Source organism: Entelurus aequoreus, linkage group LG17 (genome assembly GCF_033978785.1).
Source record: "Entelurus aequoreus isolate RoL-2023_Sb linkage group LG17, RoL_Eaeq_v1.1, whole genome shotgun sequence".
Classification (NCBI taxonomy): Eukaryota; Metazoa; Chordata; class Actinopteri; order Syngnathiformes; family Syngnathidae; genus Entelurus; species Entelurus aequoreus.
The window spans coordinates 3,771,454-3,793,959 of NC_084747.1; the positions used below are offsets into that span (position 1 = coordinate 3,771,454).

Consider the following 22,506-nt stretch of genomic DNA (forward strand, 5'->3'; position numbering starts at 1 on the left):
CTTGCTTTCAAAAAGGTTGCTGACCCCTGGTCTAAACTCACTCAAAAACCTAAAATCCAACTAGGTAATTTTTAGATTTTGTTGGAAGCAGATCAGAATCATATCCATATTTAAGTGTTACTTCTTTCTAAACTCCTATAGTCATATAAAGAATAGCTGGTATTCTTCCTTCTTTTGAGTCTCATAGTTAGGTGTCGGCCTTCTAGATTGGAATGTGTCATAGTAGAGATAACTCGGAGTAGTCTAAACAAAGGGAGTGGGGGCGGGGGACAGAGGGAAGATCACGGGACTTCCGGGGGTTTGAGGGGAGACCGGGCTAGACCGATCTGGACCGGGCTAGGGGACGCTTGGGTGCTGGGTTGGTCTCAGGTTTGTCCTCTAATCTTGGAGAATAAACCACAAAATACCAATTACTGCCTGTTGATTGAATTTTTTTTAGTATAAAAATGACTTGCATGTGTAATAAACCATTCTTATAACTTATAGAATGTACAATGTAATGTACAGTACAAGTTTAGCAAACAACAAAAATACATGTACTGTAGTTATCTATTAGTTATTTACCTTCAAAGCCAGGCAGACTTCTGCTATTTACAATTGACACACCGTGTACGCAACAAATGTTGACTCAAGAAGGATAAAATAACAGCATTGATCAGACTTATGTTGGACTTTGGAAGCCATGATGCGTGTCTTTGTGTGGTCTGACCACTTGACGACACTGGTGACTCACCTTTCCACATTCCCTCTGCAACCAAATGGCTGTTCATGCTCTGATTGATTGATGACGAGCTTTGTTTCCCCAACCAATGGGAAGGTGGTGTTTGTTTACTTCTGCTTTCAAAGCAACTACCGTATTTATTCATCATAAATATGTTTTTTTCTTGACTGATTTTAACCATTTGAACTAGAGATGTCCGATAATATCGGCCGATAAGTGCTTTAAAATGTAATATCGGAAATTATCGGTATCGGTTTCAAAAAGTAAAATGTATGACTTTTTAAAACGCCGCTGTACGGAGTGGTACACGGACGTAGGGAGAAGTACAGAGCAGTTGCGTCTCCCAGTCATACTTGCCAACCCTCCCCCTTTTTCCTGGGAGACCCCCGAATTTTAGTGCCCCTCCCAAAAATCTCCCGGGGCAACCATTCTCACAAATTTCTCCCGATTTTATTGTTGTCTGGGCGAATGCATCGCTTACTTGTTCAACAGCCATACAGGTCACACTGAGGGTGGCCGTATAAACAACTTCAACACTGTTAGAAATATGCGCCACACTGTGAACCCACACCAAACAAGAATGACAAACACATTTGGGGAGAACATCCGCACCGTAACACAACATAAACACAACAGAACAAATACCCAGAACCCCTTGCAGCACTAACTCTTCCGGGAAGCTACAATATACACCCCCCGCTACCCCCTAGAGCAGAGGTCGGCAACCCAAAATGTTGAAAGAGCCATATTGGACCAAAAATACAAAAACAAATCGGTCTGGAGCCGCAAAAAATTAAGCCATATTACATACAGATAGTGTGTCATGAGATATAAATTGAATTAAGAGGACTTAAAGGAAACTAAATGAGCTCAAATATAGCTACAAATGAGGCATAATGATGCAATATGTACATATAGCTAGCCTAAATAGCATGTTAGCACCGATTAGCACGCCACACAAGTCAATAACATCAACAAAACTCACTAGGGATGTCCGATAATGGCTTTTTGCCGATATCCGATATGCCGATATCGTCCAACTCTTTAATTACCGATACCGATATCAACCGATATATACAGTTGTGGAATGAACACATTATTATGCCTAATTTGGACAACCAGGTATGGTGAAGATAAGGTACTTTTTAAAAAAATGAATCAAATAAAATAAGATAAATACATTAAAAACATTTTCTTGAATAAAAAAGAAAGTAAAACAATATAAAAACAGTTACATAGAAACTAGTAATGAATGAAAATTTGTAAAATTAACTGTTAAAGGTTAGTATTATTAGTGGAGCAGCAGCACGCACAATCATGTGTGCTTACGGACTGTATCCCTTGCAGACTGTATTGATATATATTGATATATAATGTAGGAAGCAGAATATTAATAACAGAAAGAAACAACCATTTTGTGGGAATTAGTTTTTTGGGTTGGTGCACTAATTGTAAGTGTATCTTGTGTTTTTTATGTGGATTTAATAAAAAAAATAAAAAAAATTAAAATGATACCGATAATTTCCGATATTACATTTTAACGCATTTATCGGCCGATAATATCGATCTCTAAAACTCCTTTGTGCATTCATGCACAACATTAAAAGTTTGGTGGACAAAATGAGACAGAAAAAGAAGTGGCATAATAAAACACGTCCTAGAAAGTCGGAGAAAGTTATACATGTAAACAAACTACGGTGAGTTCAATGACCGCCAAAATTAGTAGGACAAAACGGCGCTCGCCAAATACTGGAATCAGTGAAGCATGTTTAATATAAACAGTGTGATTTATAACAATTAGGGAGGTTTGTGTCATGTTTGTCCTCCTACACAAACCATATTAAAACTAAAAATATATATTTTTTCCCCTCATCTTTTTCCATTTTTCATACATTCTTGAAAAAGCTCCAGAGAGCCACTAGGGCGGCGCTAAAGAGCCGCGGGTTGCCGACCCCCGACATAGAGCATGTCCAAAATTCCAAGCTGCTGTTTTGAGGCATGTTAAAACAAATAATGCACTTTGTGACTTCAATAATAAATATGGCAGTGCCATGTTGGCATTTTTTTTCCATAACTTGAGTTGATTTATTTTGGAAAACCTTGTTACATTGTTTAATGCATCCAGCGGGGCATCACAACAAAATTAGGCATAATAATGTGTTGATATACCACCGTATATATCGGTATCGCCACTGTATATATCGGTATCGCTTGATATCGGAATTGGTAATTAAGAATTGGACAATATTGGAATATCGGATATCGGCAAAAAAGCCATTATCGGACATCTCTAGTAGTAGGTATAAAAAACACTAACCTATTTATTATCAACAGTCTGGAATGGACTTATCCTGTCTTTAAGTTGAAGTGGAATGGATTGTTTTTTTGGCGACCCCTAAGTGACACAATAATTAATTATAGCAACAATGGCATTGATAAAATGAGATGATTTTATTTTGCACGTAAATGTAGTCGAGATTCAGCCAGCGTGTTTTGTTTTTCTTTCTAAATCTTTATTTTCTTCATCTTATAAATTCAATTAATTATCAATAAGAACCTGCAATAGGTGACAGTTTGACATATTTTATTTCTATTTGCATCACTTCCCCCGTCCCCTCTCTGGCTCTCATCGAAGGCGGACACTTTTCCTACCCTCTCCTGCTTGCTTCTTTGTCCTGTCTTGTGTATATGTGATTTTTAATAAATATGGCAGTGCCATGTTGGCATTTTTTTTCCATAACTTGAGTTGATTTATTTTGGAAAACCTTGTTACATTGTTTAATGCAGGGGTCAGCAACCTTTTTGAAAGCAAGAGCTACTTCTTGGGTAGTGATTAATGCGAAGGACTACCAGTTTGATACACACTTAAATAAATTGCCAGAAATAGCCAATTTGCTCCATTTACCTTTAACTCTATGTTATTATTAATAATTAATGATATTTACACTTAATTGAACGGTTTAAAAGAGGAGAAAACAAGAAAAAAAAATGACAATTAAATTTTGAAACATAGTTTATCTTCAATTTCGACTCTTTAAAATTCAAAATTCAACCGAGAAAAAGAAGAGAAAAACTAGCTAATTCGAATCTTTTTGAAAACATTTAAAAAATAATTTATGGAACATCATTAGTAATTTTTCCTGATTAAGATTAATTTTAGAATTTTGATGACATGTTTTAAATAGGTTAAAATCCAATCTACACTTTGTTAGAATATATAACAAATTGGACCAAGCTATATTTCTAACAAAGACAAATCATTATTTCTTCTAGATTTTCCAGAACAAAAATTTTAAAAGAAATTCAAAAGACTTTGAAATAAGATTTAAATTTGATTCTACAGATTTTCTAGATTTGCCAGAATAATTTTTTTGAATTTTAATCATAATAAGTTTGAAGAAATATTTCACAAATATTCTTCATCAAAAAAACAGAAGCTAAAATGAAGAATTAAATTAAAATGTATTTATTATTCTTTACAATAAAAAAAATAAATTTACTTGAACATTGATTTAAATTGTCAGGAAAGAAGAGGAAGGAATTTAAAAGGTAAAAAGGTATATGTGTTTAAAAATCCTGAAACCATTTTTAAGGTTGTATTTTTTCTCTATAATTGTCTTTCTGAAAGTTATAAGAAGCAAAGTAAAAAAATTAATGAATTTATTTAAACAAGTGAAGACCAAGTCTTTAAAATATTTTCTTGGATTTTCAAATTCTATTTGAGTTTTGTCTCTCTTAGAATTAAAAATGTCGAGCAAAGCGAGACCAGCTTGCTAGTAAATAAATACAATTTAAAAAATAGAGGCAGCTCACTGGTAAGTGCTGCTATTTGAGCTATTTTTAGAACAGGCCAGCGGGCTACTCATCTGGTCCTTACGGGCTACCTGGTGCCCGCGGGCACCGCGTTGGTGACCCCTGTCCTATACTGTACATATGCTATGTAAATATTACGTATATATGTTATATTTTATATTGCTTTTAGTCTATTTTATACCTGCATTGTCCTTTCCATCTTTTCCATCATTTGTAACTGAGCTACCGTGTGGAACAATTTCCGTAGTGGATCATTAAAGTTTGTCTAAGTCTAAGTCTGCTATGCCGTAGCTGCATTTTCTAAAACCGCAAAATAAAAGTTAACCCTTTGGTCTTTTCCTTCCCCTCCACAGGGAGCCATCCTGACTACCATGCTGGTCTCTCGGAATTTCTCCGGTAAGTCTCTTAAGTCGCCACGCTCACATCCTCCCACAGAGCAAAGTCACACACCCGCCCTCACACGGCCTGCATGTGCTCGTGACACTAAGAAAGGACTCGCATCATTCATGGGGTCACGTCACCGTTTTTGGAGGAGCTGTCAATCATCGCTTGCTTCCTGTCACGTTATTGATCGGACATGCTGGCGAAATGGTGACGTGCCCCCTCAGAAACAGTCTTTAGCAACCCTTTCTGCACAAACATACACACACAACACCCGTTTAATGTGTTTCCATGTGAGCCAATGCTGATATGTGTGTTATGTGTTCAAAGGCCAGCATATAGAATTGCATGTCAAAGAAAGATGGGGCACTACATGTACATGTACATGCCAGGCATACTTTTTTTGTTGTTATGGCCCTAAGGGCTCCTGCTCTGAGTGGGCATCCTAAATGATTAGTTATGGATTATAGGGAATTATGTTGAGAAGTTGGCAAAATGGACCAGCAGAGACGCTGTTTAATTCACTCTCAACTAGTTTACTGTGTAAAGTGTTTGATTCACTCTCAACTAGTTTACTGTGTAAAGCAGGGGTCACCAACGTGGTGCCCGCGGGCACCAGGTAGCCCGTAAGGACCAGATGAGTAGCCCGCTGGCCTGTTCTAAAAATAGCTCAAATAGCAGCACTTACCAGTGAGCTGCCTCGATTTTTTAAATTGTATTTATTTACTAGCAAGCTGGTCTCGCTTTGCCCGACATTTTTAATTCTAAGAGAGACAAAACTCAAATAGAATTTGAAAATCCAAGAAAATATTTTAAAGACTTGGTCTTCACTTGTTTAAATAAATTCATTAATTTTTTTACTTTGCTTCTTATGACTTTCAGAAAGACAATTTTAGAGAAAAAAGACAACGTTAAAAATTATTTTAGGATTTTTAAACACATATACCTTTTTACCTTTTAAATTCCTTCCTCTTCTTTCCTGACAATTTAAATCAATGTTCAAGTACATTTATTTTTTTTATTGTAAAGAATAATAAATAAATTTTAATTTAATTCTTCATTTTAGCTTCTGTTTTTTCGACGAAGAATATTTGTGAACTATTTCTTCAAACTTATTATGATTAAAATTAAAAAAAATTATTCTGGCAAATCTAGAAAATCTGTAGAATCAAATTTAAATCTTATTTCAAAGTATTTTGAATTTCTTTTAAAATTTTTGTTCTGGAAAATCTAGAAGAAATAATGATTTGTCTTTGTTAGAAATATAGCTTGGTCCAATCTGTTATATATTCTAACAAAGTTTAGATTGGATTTTAACCTATTTAAAACATGTCATCAAAATTCTAAAATTAATCTTAATCAGGAAAAATTACTAATGATGTTCCATAAATTATTTTTTTTAAGTTTTTCTCTTCTTTTTTTCGGTTGAATTTTGAATTTTAAAGAGTCGAAATTGAAGATAAACTATGTTTCAGAATTTAATTGTCATTTTTTTTCGTGTTTTCTCCTCTTTTAACCCGTTCAATTAAGTGTAAATATCATTAATTATTAATAATAACATAGCGTTAAAGGTAAATTGAGCAAATTGGCTATTCCTGGCAATTTATTGAAGTGTGTATCAAACTGGTAGCCCTTCGCATTAATCACTACCCAAGAAGTAGCTCTTGGTTTCAAAAAGGTTGGTGACCCCTGCCAATACGGCCGGGTTAACTTATAAAGTGCAACTTTAAAATTCCCGCCACACTTCCGGTTGAAAATCTCCTTTGGATATGATTTATGCGCGTGACGTCACAAAATCCACGGAAGTGGTTGGACCCCATCGGACCCGATAGAAAAGCCTCTTGTTTTCTTCGACAAAATTCCACAGTATTCTGGACATCTGTGTTGGTGAATCTTTTGCAATTTGTTTAATGGACAATGGAGACTGCAAAGAAGAACGTTGTAGGTGGGATCGATCTGTGTCTTAGCGGCTAAATACAATACTGTAATATCTGTGATATTTGCATTAGTGTACTGTGTCTTTAAGGGTTTGGGGAACGCGCATGCGCGAGTGAGTTGGCGGAGAACTTGAGTGTGTGTGATCGTGACTTTTGGCTAACGGCAGCTCGTGTATGTTATATTGTAAAATGGATGGATGGATGGATGGACGTTTAAAACAAAACTGTTATTATTAATTAGTATGTATACATATTTTGAGTCTTTTTAGAGGAAATCATATCATTGTAGTCAATTATGCAAATTACTCGATGATGTCATGGTGACCACGCCCATAGCCACGCCCCCACCGCCACAGGTATCTTGGCAGTTTATGGGAAGCACTGTTATGGTAATCTAATTAGTTACTATGGTCAAATAATTAGTTACTATGGTCATCTACGTCACAGCAGCTCAGACGAGGCACCAAGTAGTGTGGGCGGGGAGTGTTTCCACAGACGCGGAAGGAGGTTTTCACAACAAAGTTCTAAAGCTTAGTGACATATAGAATAGAATAGAAAGTACTTTATTGACCCCTGGGGGAAATTCAGCAAATATCAGATATATCAGATAGTAGGTGGGTTTATTCTGTTCATATTTCACTGTTTTGTTGCGTTTCACTTGATTGTAAAATATGTAGGGCTGCAACAACTAATCGATTAAATCGATGAAAATCGATTATAAAAATAGTTGCCGATTAATTTAGTCATCGATTCGTTGGATCTATGCTATGCGCATGCGCAGAGGCTTTTAAATATATATATTTTTTATTTTATTTTTTTAAATAAACCTTTATTTATAAACTGCAACATGTACAAACAGCTGAGAAACAATAATCAAAATAAGTATGGTGCCAGTATGCTGTTTTTTTTCCAATAAAATACTGGAAAGGATAGAAATGTAGTTTGTCTCTTTTATCCGATTATTAATCGATTAATCGAATTAATAATCGACAGATTAATCGATTATCAAATTAATCGTTAGTTGCGGCCCTAAAAATATGTCGATCGAAAGGGGGTGTGACGTTCATATTTTGTCAATATTCAGTGTTTTATCCTTCATAGAAAAATGTAAAATTCCATTACGTTTTTTAAGGAGGTCTGTTATAAAATGTTTAGCATTCAATCAAGACATTATTGTGAGGTTTTGTATTAGTGTTCCTAAAGATAGATATACCGGCCCCCAGACACATTTTTTTCTCTAAATGTGGCCCCCGAGTCCAAATAATTGCCCAGGCCTGGTATACATGATAACTCCATCTCTGTTGGGACTACGACAACACACAGTTTTGCTTTCACTTTTGTGGTCAGTAAAGTGAGACTGGCAAATACCGATAAATGGGCCAGTTTTGCAAGATGAACCGACGCTCGAAAAGTTGTGTATTCTGCCCTTGTGCCTTTGTGTCTTTTTGTGTCTCGATGCTGCTGCTGCTGCTGCTGCTGCTGTTATGTCACACTGTCACACACACACACACACACACACACACACACACACACACACACACACACACACACACACACACACACACACACACTTACATGTCTTGCCTACTTTGTGTGGACCCACGTTTGGTTAATAGGTTGTGAGGGCCCCCCTTTCCACTATAGCTAGAATGATAAAAAAAATATATCTAGCACTAGATGGGAGTAGAGAGTTGCAACCTCACTCCACACAAGGATGGTGAGACAAACCCCCACACACACACGCACACACACACACACACACACGGACGACAACTCTCAATCCCTCCCCCCCCCCCACTGTTTCTCAGAAAGCGTCTCCCTCTTTATGATTGTAAGGTCATCAGGTGAACGAGTCAGAAAGAGAGAAAAAGAACTTTCGCCAAGGTTTTTCTATTTAATGGTATACGTATGAGTCATACGTATGTTATACAAAACTGAATCACGGCGCTGACGTTGTTTGCTTCCGGGCGTTACACAAAGCGTACCTAATAAATTGGCTGTTGTATCCTCACTTGGCCAAAGCGGTATATTGCTTTGTGATTTCATAAAATAATGTTGGCATATTTTGTGTGTTTTTAAGCCAGGGGTCACCAACGTGGTGCCCGCGGGCACCAGGTAGCCCGTAAGGACCAGATGAGTAGCCCGCTGGCCTGTTCTAAAAATAGCTCAAATAGCAGCACTTACCAGTGAGCTGCCTCTATTTTTTAAATTTTATTTATTTACTAGCAAGCTGGTCTCGCTTTGCTCTACATTTTTAATTCTAAGAGAGACAAAACTCAAATAGAATTTGAAAATCCAAGAAAATATTTTAAAGACTTGGTCTTCACTTGTTTGAATAAATTCATTAATTTTTTTACTTTGCTTTTTATAACTTTTAGAAAGACAATTTTGGAGAAAAAATACAACCTTAAAAATGATTTTAGGATTTTTAAACACATATACCTTTTTACCTTTTAAATTCCTTCCTCTTCTTTCCTGACAATTTAAATCAATGTTCAAGTACATTTATTTTTTTTACTGTAAAGAATAATAAATACATTTTACTTTAATTCTAAATTTTAGCTTCTGTTTTTTCGACGAAGAATATTTGTGAAATATTTCTTCAAACTTATTATGATTAAAATTTAAAAAAATTATTCTGGCAAATCTAGAAAATCTGTAGAATCAAATTTAAATCTTATTTCAAAGTCTTTTGAATTTCTTTTAACATTTTTGTTCTGGAAAATCTAGAAGAAATAATGATTTGTCTTTGTTAGAAATATAGCTTGGTCCAATTTTTTATATATTCTAACAAAGTGTAGATTGGATTTTAACCTGTTTAAAACATGTCATCAAAATTCTAAAATTTATCTTAATCAGGAAAAATTACAAATGATGTTCCATAAATTCTTTTTTTAAGTTTTTCTCTTCTTTTTTTCGGTTGAATTTTGAATTTTAAAGAGTCGAAATTGAAGATAAACTATGTTTCAAAATTTAATTGTCATTTTTTTCCCGTGTTTTCTCCTCTTTTAAACCATTCAATTAAGTGTAAATGTCATTAATTATTAATAATAACATAGCGTTAAAGGTAAATTGAGCAAATTGGCTATTTCTGGCAATTTATTTAAGTGTGTATCAAACTGGTAGCCCTTCGCATTAATCACTACCCAAGAAGTAGCTCTTGCTTTCAAAAAGGTTGCTGACCCCTGCTTTAAGCCATACTCTGGATCATTTTGTGTGTAGACAGGGTTTATATTTTATTTTTTTATTCGACAGGGAGAGTACAATTCAACATTGCTATCCGTAGGTAACCCATGTCAAAGTACATACACTGCAAAAAGTGCAATCTAAGTAAGATGAAATATGTCAAATAAGGCTGATATTTGCTTATTTTCTGTCTGATAAGATCATTCTTCTCACTAAGCAGATTTTATGTTCGAGTGTTTTACTTGTTTTAAGTGTTTTGCTCCTAAATGATCTCAGTAAGATATTACAGCTTGTTGCTGAGATTTGATGAGCTATATTGAGTAACACATGCTTGAAACTAGAATATCAAGTGTTGCAAAGCTGTGTCATCAACACTCACAAGTAGAAAACTGCTTTTTTAAAGTCATCATTTCTTACTTCTAGCATGAAAAAAAAAAATCTTGATTTTGACACAATTGTGTCCCATAATTAAAACAGATGACAGCCAAATGGACTTTGCTGTTTTATTTCCAATGAAACAATAGAAAATATGTACTGATAAAAAAAAGCCTTGCCTGTACCGGAAGTAGCGTGACGTCGCAGGTTGAAAGGCTCCTCACATTTCCCCATTGTTTACACCAGCAGCGAGAGCGATTCGGACCGAGAAAGCGGCGATTACCCCATTAATTTGAGCCAGGATGAAAGATTTGTGGATGAGGAACGTGAGAGTGAAGGACTAGAGTGCAGTGCAGGACGTATTTTTTTCGCTCTGACCGTAACTTAGGTACAAGCTGGCTCATTGGATTCCACACTTTCTCCTTTTTCTATTGTGGATCACGGATTTGTATTTCAAACCACCTCGGATACTATATCCTCTTGAAAATGAGAGTCGAGAACGCGAAATGGACATTCACAGTGACTTTTATCTCCATGACAATACATCGGCGAAGCACTTTAGCTACGGAGCTAACGTGATAGCATCATGCTTAAATGCAGATAGAAACAAAAGAAATAAGCCCCTGACTGGAAGGATAGACAGCAGATCAACAATACTACTATCAGGAGACACCGAACCAAACTCTGGACATGTAAATACACGGTTAATGCTGTGCCACCTGTCGAAGCCTAGCAATGCTGTTGCTAACGACGCCATTGAAGCTAACTAAGCTACGGGACCTCGTCAGAGCTATGATAAAAACATTAGCGCTCCACCTACGCCAGCCAGCCCTCATCTGCTCATCAACACCCGTGCTCACCTGCGTTCCAGCGATCGACGGCGCGACGAAGGACTTCACCCGATCATCGACGCGGTCGGCGGCTAGCGTCGGATAGCGCGTGTGCTATCCACCTCAAAGTCCTCCTGGTTGTGTTGCTGCAGCCAGCCACTAATACACCGCTTCCCACCTAGAGTTTTCTTCTTTGCAGTCTCCATTGTTCATGAAACAAATTGCAAAAGATTCACCAACACAGATGTCCAGAATACTGTGGAATTGTGCGATGAAAACAGAGCTATGTATTGGGATACAATGTGTCCGAATACTTCCGTTTCAACGACTGACGTCACGCGCATACGTCATCATATATAGACGTTTTCAACCGGAAGTTCCCCGGGAAATTTAAAATGTCGCTTTATAAGTTAACCCGGCCGTATTGGCATGTGTTGCAATGTTGAGATGTCATCATTGATATATAAACTATCAGACTGCGTGGTCGCTAGTAGTGGCTTTCAGTAGGCCTTTAAATCCAATGAGATAAGAGCTCAAAGTTGCGTCTCTCTTTCTCTCTTGCTGACTTTGTCCTCTGATGACCCCTGAGTTTGACCTCTGATGACCCCTGAGTTTGACGGACGTCTTCTGCGTCTCACTTAAACCCTGTCACTGCTGTGCGAGCGGACACACCCTCCCCATCCTCTCCGTCTGTGCCTCCACACTCTCTTTATCCTGCGCCCTTTTTACACTTCCTGTTGCTCCGTCTTTCTTCCGCCACGCCCCTCCCTCCCTCCCTCCCTCCCTCCCTCCCTCCCTCCGTCCGTCCATGCCATGTAACCCTCTCTCTCTCTCCCACGTGTGCTCGGCCAACAGTGGGCAGCAGGCAGACCACCGCCGCAGCCTCTGCCGCTGCGGCCGCTGGCACCACCGCAGGGTTGGTGGAACAAGGTAGCATCGCAGCTGGACTCTGGGGGCATGATGCCTCTCTCTCTCTCTCTCTCGCATCCCTCTTTTCTATCTTCTCTTCTACTCATCTTCTTCCTCCTTCCCTCCTCAGAGCATGATGGCTTGATGCTTCCCGACCTCACCGGCCTTACCAGAGCTGGCTTTCTGTCTCGCCGTAGGCTGGGCCACTCGTTGTGTTTCCCAGGGAACCCGAGGGAACGTTCCATTCCAATTCAGAAAGCGAGTGACGCCTCAAATCACCTCCAAAATCATAAAAAAATGCTAATTTGTTGGGTCATCGCTAGGGGTGTAACGGTAAACACAAAAATTGCGGTTCGGTACGTACCTCGGTTTAGAGGTCACGGTTCGGTTCATTTTCGGTACAGTAAGAAAACAACAAAATATACATTTTTGGGTTATTTATTTACCAAATTTGCAAAATCTTCCACCAAAAATATTTTTCTTACTAAATACTAAATACTACAATAATTCATAATAACATTGATTTTGATTCAATATTATGTTTTGAGCAATGACAGTTTGAAAAAAAAAAAAACCAGCTTTGTTTTATTAGTCAACATTGCAACTTTTTCTAAATTTAACCTTTAAGCTTTTTTATTTCATTTTTGTTATGTTTTTGTTTATTGTAATAGTATTTTTAGAATGTGCCGTGGGCCTTTAAAACAGTGGTCCCCAACCACCGGGCCGCGGCTTTACCGGGCCGCACAAGAAATTTTATTTTATTTATTTATTTTTTTTAAAAATGAAATCAACATAAAAAACACAATATATACATTATATATCAATATAGATCAATACAGTCTGCAGGGATACAGTCCGTAAGCACACATGATTGTATTTATTTATGTAAAAAAAAAAAAAAAAAAAAAGTTGTTTTTTAACACATTATTATGCCTAATTTGGACAACCATGTATGGTGAAGATCAGGTACTTTTAAAAAAATTAAATAAAATAAGATAAATAAATTAAAAACATTTTCTTGAATAAAAAAGAAAGTACAACGATATAAAAACAGTTACATAGAAACTAGTAATTAATGAAAATGAGTCAAATTAACTGTTAAAGGTTAGTACTATTAGTGGAGCAGCAGCACGCACAATCATGTGTGCTTACGGACTGTATCCCTTGCAGACTGTATTGATATATATTGATATATAATGTAGGAAGCAGAATATTAATAACAGAAAGAAACAACCCTTTTGTGTGAATGAGTGTAAATGGGGGGAGGGAGGTTTTTTGGCTTGGTGCACTAATTGTAAGTGTATCTTGTGTTTTTTATGTTGATTTAATAAAAAAATAAAAAAACGATACCGATAATAAAAAAAAACGATACCGATAAATTCTGATATTACATTTTAACGCATTTATCGGCCGATAATATCGGCAGGCCTACTTTTAATCTGTGAAGAAATGGCAAAATATGTCACCTTAAAGTACCGTGCAGGTGCTTTTGAAAGGGTGACGGTTACATTGAGTTATTACAAAGTAGGAGAAAAAAGCATGGTGGACCAAAGTGAAGGCAGCTGAACTGGTAATGTAGCGCTTGGTGGGTGCGAGGCGTCACACTGCGATGTAAACATTGTATTTACTTTTCAAGTCATTGACAGAAAGCCAGCTACTTGAGTCCACGTGTCGCCCTGCGCTCTGATTGGTCTCCATGCTCACTCCCCGCTCATCCTCATCATCCTGACTGGACGCTGCCTCGGCGCATGGCTTGGGACCCACGTGGAGTGCCCACTCTCACTTTCCCTTTCCTCATCTCCATTCTCTTCCTTGTCTTCTTCACTTCTACTTCCACCTTTCTCCATCAGCCCTCCAGATCTTTCCCCTCCCCCTCTTCCCTCGTATCTCTCTTCCTGTCTAACCAACCAAGCTTGGACGTTTAGGAATGGCCGAGAAGCGCCGCTGAATGCTGCATGAGGGTGGCACTGGACCGGTGCATGCGCTGCAGCACGGGGGGGATGGGTGTTGTTGATGTGCATGGTCAGCACTGTTGAAGATGCAAGGCTGGGCCAATCCTCGCCTTCTAAAGTCGGGTTAACTTTGTTTTGCAATTGACTTTACATGCTTTAAAGGCCTACTGAAAGCCACTACTAGCGACCACGCAGTCTGATAGTTTATACATCAATGATGAAATCTTAACATTGCAACACATGCCAATACGGCCGGGTTAACTTATAAAGTGACATTTTAAATTTCCCGGGAAATATCCGGCTGAAACGTCGCGGTATGATGACGTATGCGCGTGACGAAGTCCGAGTAACGGAAGTTATGGTACCCCGTAGAATCCTATACAAAAAGCTCTGTTTTCATTTCATAATTTCACAGTATTCTGGACATCTTTTGCAATTTTTTTAATGAACAACGAAGGCTGCAAAGAAGACAGTTGTAGGTGGGATCGGTGTATTAGCAGCGGACTACAGCAACACAACCAGGAGGACTTTGTTGGAGCGCTAGCCGCGCTAGCCGCGCTAGCCGTCGACCTCACCTTGACTTCCTACGTCTCCGGGCCGCCAAACGCATCGGGTGAAGTCCTTCGTCCTTCTGCCGATCGCTGGAACGCAGGTGAGCACGGATGTTGATGAGCAAATGAGGGCTGGCTGACGTAGGTGGAGAGCTAATGTTTTTAGCATAGCTCTGTGCGGTCCGGTTGCTAAGTTAGCTTCAATGGCGTCGTTAGCACAGCATTGTTAACCTTCGCCAGCCTGGAAAGCATTAACCGTGTATTTACATGTCCACGGTTTAATAGTATTGTTGATTTTCTATCTATACTTCCAGTCAGGGGTTTATTTTTTTTGTTTGTATATGCAGTTAAAGCACGATGCTATCACGTTAGCTCGTAGCTAAAGCATTTCGCCGATGTATTGTCGTGGAGATAAAAGGCACTGAATGTCCATTTCGCGTTCTCGACTCTCATTTTCAAGAGGATATAGTATCCGAGGTGGTTTAACATACAAATCCGTGATCCAAAATAGAAAAAGGAGAAAGTGTGGAATCCAATGAGCCAGCTTGTACCTAAGTTACGGTCAGAGCGAAAAAAGATACGTCCTGCACTGCACTCTAGTCCTTCACTCTCACATTCCTCATCCACGAATCATTCATCCTGGCTCAAATTAATGGAGTAATTGTCACTTTCTCGGTCCGAATCTCTCTCGCTCCATTGTAAACAACGGGGAATTGTGAGGAATACTAGCTCCTGTGACGTCACGCTACTTCCGCTACAGGCAAGGCTTTTTTTTATCAGCGAGCAAAAGTTGCGAACTTTATCGTCGATTTTCTCTACTAAATCCTTTCAGCAAAAATATGGCAATATCGCGAAATGATCAAGTATGACACATAGAATGGATCTGCTATTCCCGTTTAAATTAAAAAAAATAATTTCAGTAGGCCTTTAATTAGCATTATGCTCGCTCCGAGACGTAACATACTCACAATGTTTAAATTGAATGTTCATATTCAGACACATTAAAAATGGCGAACATTCCATTTGAGTGGGTTAGGATGTGTATTGTTTTAATCTGGATTTGACGCAAACAGCAAAATTATCTAAAAATGCCTTTTTAATTAAATTAAAACTTCCTGTGTGGCTTGGAAAAAGCACATCGTTATCATCAAGGTTTAATTACTCTTTGCCAGTCATGCCATAAAATATTGATGGTAGCCTCAAAGAAAACACCAGCTTGAACGGTGGAGACTAAGACGGGGGAATGCGATGACGACCATAGAAGAGGGAATGGCGTAGGAAGAAAAATGCGACATTTTGCCTGTGAACGTTCCTTCCTGTCCCCGCTACCAAATGCTGCTGTCACATGTCTAATCGTCAAATCAGGCAACATTCAAAGAATAAGTGGTTTTATTATACAGCGGTTAGCTTTTTTTTTGACACTTTTACGGCAGTTAAGAACGATTTCAACAAGGCTAGCCTCCGTTTCTGCGTCGTTAAATGCTGTAGTGTTATTTAAAGGCCTACTGAAATGATTTTTTTTCATTCAAACGGGGATAGCAGATCCATTCTATGTGTCATACTTGATCATTTCGCGATATTGCCATATTTTTGCTGAAAGGATTTAGTAGAGAACATTGACGATAAAGTTCGCAACTTTTGGTGGCTGATAAAAAAAAAGCCTTGCCTGTACCGGAAGTAGCGTGACGTCACAGGTTGAAGGGCTCCTCACATCTGCACATTGTTTACACCAGCAGCGAGAGCGATTCGGACCGAGAAAGCGACGATTACCCCATTAATTTGAGCGAGGATGAAAGATTTTTGGATGAGGAACGTGAAAGTGAAGGACTAGAGTGCAGTGCAGGACGTATCTTTTTTCGCTCTGACCGTAACTTAGGTACAAGCTGGCTCATTGGATTCCACACTTTCTCCTTTTTCTATTGTGGATCACGGATTTGTATTTTAAACCACCTGGGATACTATATCCTCTTGAAAATGAGAGTCGAGAACGCAAAATGGACATTCACAGTGACTTTTATCTCCACGACAATACATCGGCGAAGCACTTTAGCTACGGAGCTAACGTGATAGCATCGGGCTCAAATGCAGATAGAAACAAAAGAAATAAACCTCTGACTGGAAGGATAGACAAAAAATCAACAATACTATTAAACCGTGGACATGTAACTACACGGTTAATGCTTTCCAGCCTGGCGAAGCTTAACAATGCTGTTGCTAACGACGCCATTGAAGCTAACTTAGCAACGAGACCTCACAGAGCTATGCTAAAAACATTAGCTCTCCACCTACGCCAGCCAGCCCTCATCTGCTCATCAACACCCGTGCTCACCTGCGTTCCAGCGATCGACGCCGCGACGGAGGACTTCACCCGATCATCAATGCGGTCGGCGGCTAGCGTCGGCTAGCGCGTCTGCTATCCAACTCAAAGTCCTCCTGGTTGTGTTGCTGCAGCCAGCCGCTAATACACCGATCCCACCTAGAGTTTTCTTCTTTGCAGTCTTCATTGTTCATTAAACAAATTGCAAAAGATTCACCAACACAGATGTCCAGAATACTGTGGAATTTTGAGATGAAAACAGAGCTTTTTTGTATTGGGATACAATGTGTCAGAATACTTCCGCTTCAACCATTGACGTCACGCGCATACGTCATCATACATAGACGTTTTCAACCGGAAGTTTCGCGGGAAATTTAAAATGTCACTTTATAAGTTAACCCGGCCGTATTGGCATGTGTTGCAATGTTAAGATTTCATCATTGATGTATAAACTATCAGACTGCGTGGTCGCTAGTAGTGGCTTTCAGTAGGCCTTTAACGCATGCTTGAATTTGGAGTTTAAAAGAGTTTGACACGGCAAACCTTGAGATGTGAATTTGGAATATTTTGCATCACACTTAAGACTGATACAAAGAAATCGGCTGGTTTTGTTTAGAAAGCAAATAGACACACAACAGTCCATGAGAAAGCAGCAGTGACGTTGTCCTTGTTTCCAGGGGGCCCGCTGGGACCCTCACACCCCCCCACCCCCTCTAGGCTCCAATCCAACATTTATAGCGGGCTGCCTCCCCCTATCAGGCTCGGTCTTGCATATTCATCCTCGCAAACATACAGCCTCCCGCTACTGGCTCTCCACGCCGCTTTTAAACCGACAGCCAAACCTGGGAGAGAATCCACGCCCATCCTCGCCTCTCACCCAGCAGCGCTTTAAGAGGACGTTGATGAGATTTTATTTGATTTAATTTTCTTCCTCCTCTTTCTTCTTGCTTCATGTGTCATTTGTGGCAAGGTAAGGAGTACCCCTGGCTTCTCCTCCCATGCCAACTCCGTGTGTGTGTTTTTTTTACAGGTTTCTGCAGAGAATCCAAGATTTTGAAATTCCTTACTTCTATTATTCTTTTTGTTTCAATCCTCCTAAACTACCACAAAATAACTTCACACTCTTTTAACTCCATGTTTGTCCACAGCAATCATGGGACACAAGCGATGGAATGTCAACTACAAAACATCTGTGCCTTCATTCCACTCTTACATCCTTTCTTTAAAACTATATGAGCTACAGCAGGGGTGTCCAAACTACGGCCCGCTGGCGTCTTCAATTAGTCCCGCGAGACGGCACAAGTCCAATAAGTAATTGCAGCCACGCTTCCGTCACTCTACCCCAGGGCAGCAGTGGCTATGAAAGTAGCTTACCACCACCAGGTGTGAATGAATGATGGGTTCTACATGTAAAAGCGACTTTGGGTACTTAGAAAAGCGCTATATAAATCCCAGGTATTATTATTATTATTATTATTAATTTGACCGGGCACTATATTTACATATAATATTCATTCGTCGAATAGTTGCTATTTTGTCGCCATCTGGTGGCCAACAAAAGTAACTCAGTGGCCATTAATTGTACTTTAATTTGTGTCTGTGCACAACATTTACTTATATGACCCAATCCAAACAACCTTCCCTAGTCATGGAGCAGAAAAAAAAAAAAAACAGCACAAAAGTTCAATAAACATGGCCACACATAACACAACCTGTTCATTGAGGTCTGTGGATCCATCCATCCATCCATCCATCCATCCATCTTCTTCCGCTTATCCGAGGTCGGGTCGCGGGGGCAGCAGCCTAAGCAGGGAATCCCAGACTTCCCTCTCCCCAGCTACTTTGTCAAGCTCCTCCCAGGCTCCTGAGGCGTTCCCAGGCCAGCCGGGAGACATAGTCTTCCCAACGTGTCCTGGGTCTTCCCCGTGGCCTCCTACCGGTCGGACGTGCCCTAAACACCTCCCTAGGGAGGCGTTCGGGTGGCATCCTGACCAGATGCCCGAACCACCTTATCTGGCTCCTCTCCATGTGGAGGAGCAGCGGCTTTACTTTGAGCTCCCCCCTCACCCTATCTCTAAGGGAGAGACCCGCCACCCGGCGGAGGAAACTCATTTGGGCCGCTTGTACCCGTGATCTTGTCCTTTGGGTCACGACCCAAAGCTCATGACCATAGGTGAGGATGGGAACGTAGATCGAGCGGTAAATTGAGAGCTTTGCCTTCCGGCTCAGCTCCTTCTTCACCACAACGGATCGATACAGCGTCCGCATTACTGAAGACGCCGCACCGATCCGCCTGTCGATCTCACCATCCACTCTTCCCCCACTCGTGAACAAGACTCCCAGGTACTTGAACTCCTCCACTTGGGGCAAGATCTCCCCCCCAACCCGGAGACATATAATATTCAAATAGTCCGCCGTCGAATAGTTGCTATTTTGTCGCCATCTGGTGGCCAACAAAAGTAAGTCAGTGGCCATTAATTGTACTTTAATTTGTGTTTGTGCACAACATTCACTTATATGACCCAATCCAAACAACCTTCCCTAGTCATGGTGTAGAAAAAAAAATTCAATGAACACGGTCACACATAACACAACCTGTTCATTGAGGTTTGTGGATATTATAAATGTAAAAAAAACGCCCAATCAGCATAAAAAAATCTAAACTACACCCATTTAAATCCATTTCAAGGGATGATGGGGAAAATGCAAAACACTCTCTCCACATTTATCCATTTTTGGCGCATTTTAGCGGCTTGATATTTCTGATTGATTAAAAAACTTTAAGGAGGTCGTCATGGAAGTAAACAAGGTAGGGGTCGAATTTTCACATACTCTTAATAGCCAATTATAATAATCATTAACTATATATCCAATTTATTATTATAATAACATATTGGATATATAATTAATGATTACTTGTTTACTTCCGTGACGACCTCAAAGTTTTTTAATCAATCAGAAATATCAAGCCGCTAAAATGCGGCAAAAATGGATAAGTGCGGAGAGAGTGTTTCGCATTTTTCCCATCATCCCTTGTAATGGATTTAAATGGGTGTAGTTTTGATTTTTTTATGCTGATTTGGCGGGTTTAAAAAAATTTTTTTTTATAATATCCACAAACCTCAATGAACAGGTTGTGTTATGTGTGATCATGTTTATTGAATTTTTGTGCTGGTTTTATTTTTTTTTCCTGCACCATGACTAGGGAAGGTTGTTTGGATTGGGTCATATAAGTACCACCAGATGGCGACAAAACAGCAGCTATTCGACGGCGGACTGTTTGAATATTATATGTCTCCGGGTTGTGTGTGTATATATATATATATATTGGGCATAAAAATGTATATATATATATATATATCATATAGTTGCTTTGCATGCAGTCGGCTTTTCGCCCCCGGCCAAATTTTTAGGCCCAATGCGGCCCCCCCGAGTCAAAAAGTTTGGACACCCCTGGGCTAAAGTATTGGGACATGTGTCAAATAAGAGGAAGTAAAAAGGTATACAGCAGGGGTCAGCAACCTTTTTGAAACCAAGAGCTACTTCTTGGGTAGTGATTAATGCGAAGGGCTACCAGTTTGATACACACTTAAATAAATTGCCAGAAATAGCCAATTTGCTCAATTTACCTTTAACTCTTATGTTATTATTAATCATTAATGATATTTATCTTTGTGGAAACACTGATCATCTTAATGATTTCTCACAATAAATATATATAGAAACAGATAAATATAAATATGCAACACTTTATTTTTATATTTTCTCTAAGGGCACATTTTTCAAATTGAACATTTTCAAATGATCACTTCTACGACAGTCTTGTGAAATCACAATATCCCATTTTAACTAGCTAGCCACTAACATTTTTATAAAAGAGGAGAAAACACGAAAAAAATGACAATTCAATTTTGAAACATAGTTTATCTTCAATTTCGACTCTTTAAAATTCAAAATTTAACCGAAAAAAAAGAAGAGAAAAACTAGCTAATTCGAATCATTTTGAAAAAATTAAAAAAATAATTTATTTTATCATTAGTAATTTTTCCTGATTAAGATTAATTTTAGAATTTTGATGACATGTTTTAAATAGGTTAAAATCCAATCTGCACTTTGTTAGAATATATAACAAATTGGACCAAGCTATATTTCTAACAAAGACAAATCATTATTTCTTCTAGATTTTCCAGAACAAAATTTTTAAAAGAAATTCAAAAGACTTTGAAATAAGATTTAAATTTGATTCTACAGATTTTCTAGATTTGCCAGAATATTTTTTTTGAATTTTAATCATAAGTGTGAAGAAATATTTCACAAATATTCTTTGTCGAAAAAACAGAAGCTAAAATGAAGAATTAAATTAAAATGTATTTATTATTCTTTACAATAAACATTTTTTTTTACTTGAACATTGATTTAAATTTTCAGGAAAGAAGAGGAAGGAATTTAAAAGGTAAAAAGGTATATGTGTTTAAAAATCCTAAAATCATTTTTAAGGTTGTATTTTTTCTCTAAAATTGTCTTTCTGAAAGTTATAAGAAGCAAAGTAAAAAAATAAATGAATTTATTTAAACAAGTGAAGACCAAGTTTTTAAAAAAATTTCTTGGATTTTCAAATTCTATTTGAGTTTTGTCTCTCTTAGAATTAAAAATGTTGAGCAAAGCGAGACCAGCTTGCTAGTAAATAAATACAATTTAAAAAATAGAGGCAGCTCACTGGTAAGTGCTGCTATTTGAGCTATTTTTAGAACAGGCCAGCGGGCTACTCATCTGGTCCTTACGGGCTACCTGGTGCCCGCGGGCACCGCGTTGGTGACCCCTGGTATACAGTATACTGAAGTGATGGGTAAATGACGCCTCGATTAGTGCGTGGCACCCTCACTGGCTGTATCGACACTGCTCTGATACTGTGTTGGTGTTTCATAACGGCGCCATCTGATGGATTAAGAAAGTTACTACATTCGACACGCAAATAAATTGAAGTTCTCAATTATAATTGTTTTTTTAACTAATAGCTGTGCCACTCATTTGGTACAAGCTGGGGGGGAAAAAAACGCTACCTGATAATGAAGTTTGGCGCATCACAGTCATTGTGAGTGTAGCACCTCTGCTGGTTATAACCAGGCTCTGCATACATTTGTGCCTCCAATTGTGTCAAGATGCGATTAACGGAGCTTCTCTGTCATTCATAACTTGTACTCACAACAATCAATATCTCACAATTATTTGATTATAATGCTTGCATTATGTTTTTCTCACACCACACATTTTTTTTAAATCTCTACATTATATTCAGATTCATGCAGAATTAAGGCCTCTTTTTTTTTTTGTTAAGGAAAAAAATATCAGAATAGCTTAGAGGCTGGAAATTAAAACATGTACGAGGCGCAGGGAAGAGCGGTGAGGGAAATAAAAGGATACCAGCAGAGAGAAGACTCTTTTATGTAACATGCCTGATGTGATTGTGTGTGATTGAACTCGCAAATGCACTTTAAAAAAAAAAGGTCACAGGAAGTGAGAGAGGGAGAGAGAGA

The 22,506-nt window shown here is 38.6% G+C and overlaps 1 protein-coding gene across 17 annotated transcripts in view; it reads left to right on the forward strand.

The window, feature by feature from the left end:
• Window positions 1-22,506, forward strand: part of LOC133632149 (calcium/calmodulin-dependent protein kinase type II subunit beta-like) — a 231,670-nt gene that overhangs the window by 140,060 nt on the left and 69,104 nt on the right. For 13 of the 17 annotated variants that reach the window (XM_062024400.1, XM_062024399.1, XM_062024403.1 and 10 more), the window contains exon 12: window positions 4,888-4,930. In XM_062024400.1, the coding sequence (XP_061880384.1) occupies window positions 4,888-4,930 (43 nt within the window). Of the gene's footprint in view, window positions 1-4,887; window positions 4,931-12,098; window positions 12,174-22,506 lie in introns of all 17 variants that reach the window. The other 4 variants (XM_062024415.1, XM_062024398.1, XM_062024401.1 and 1 more) reach the window with 1 other exon arrangement.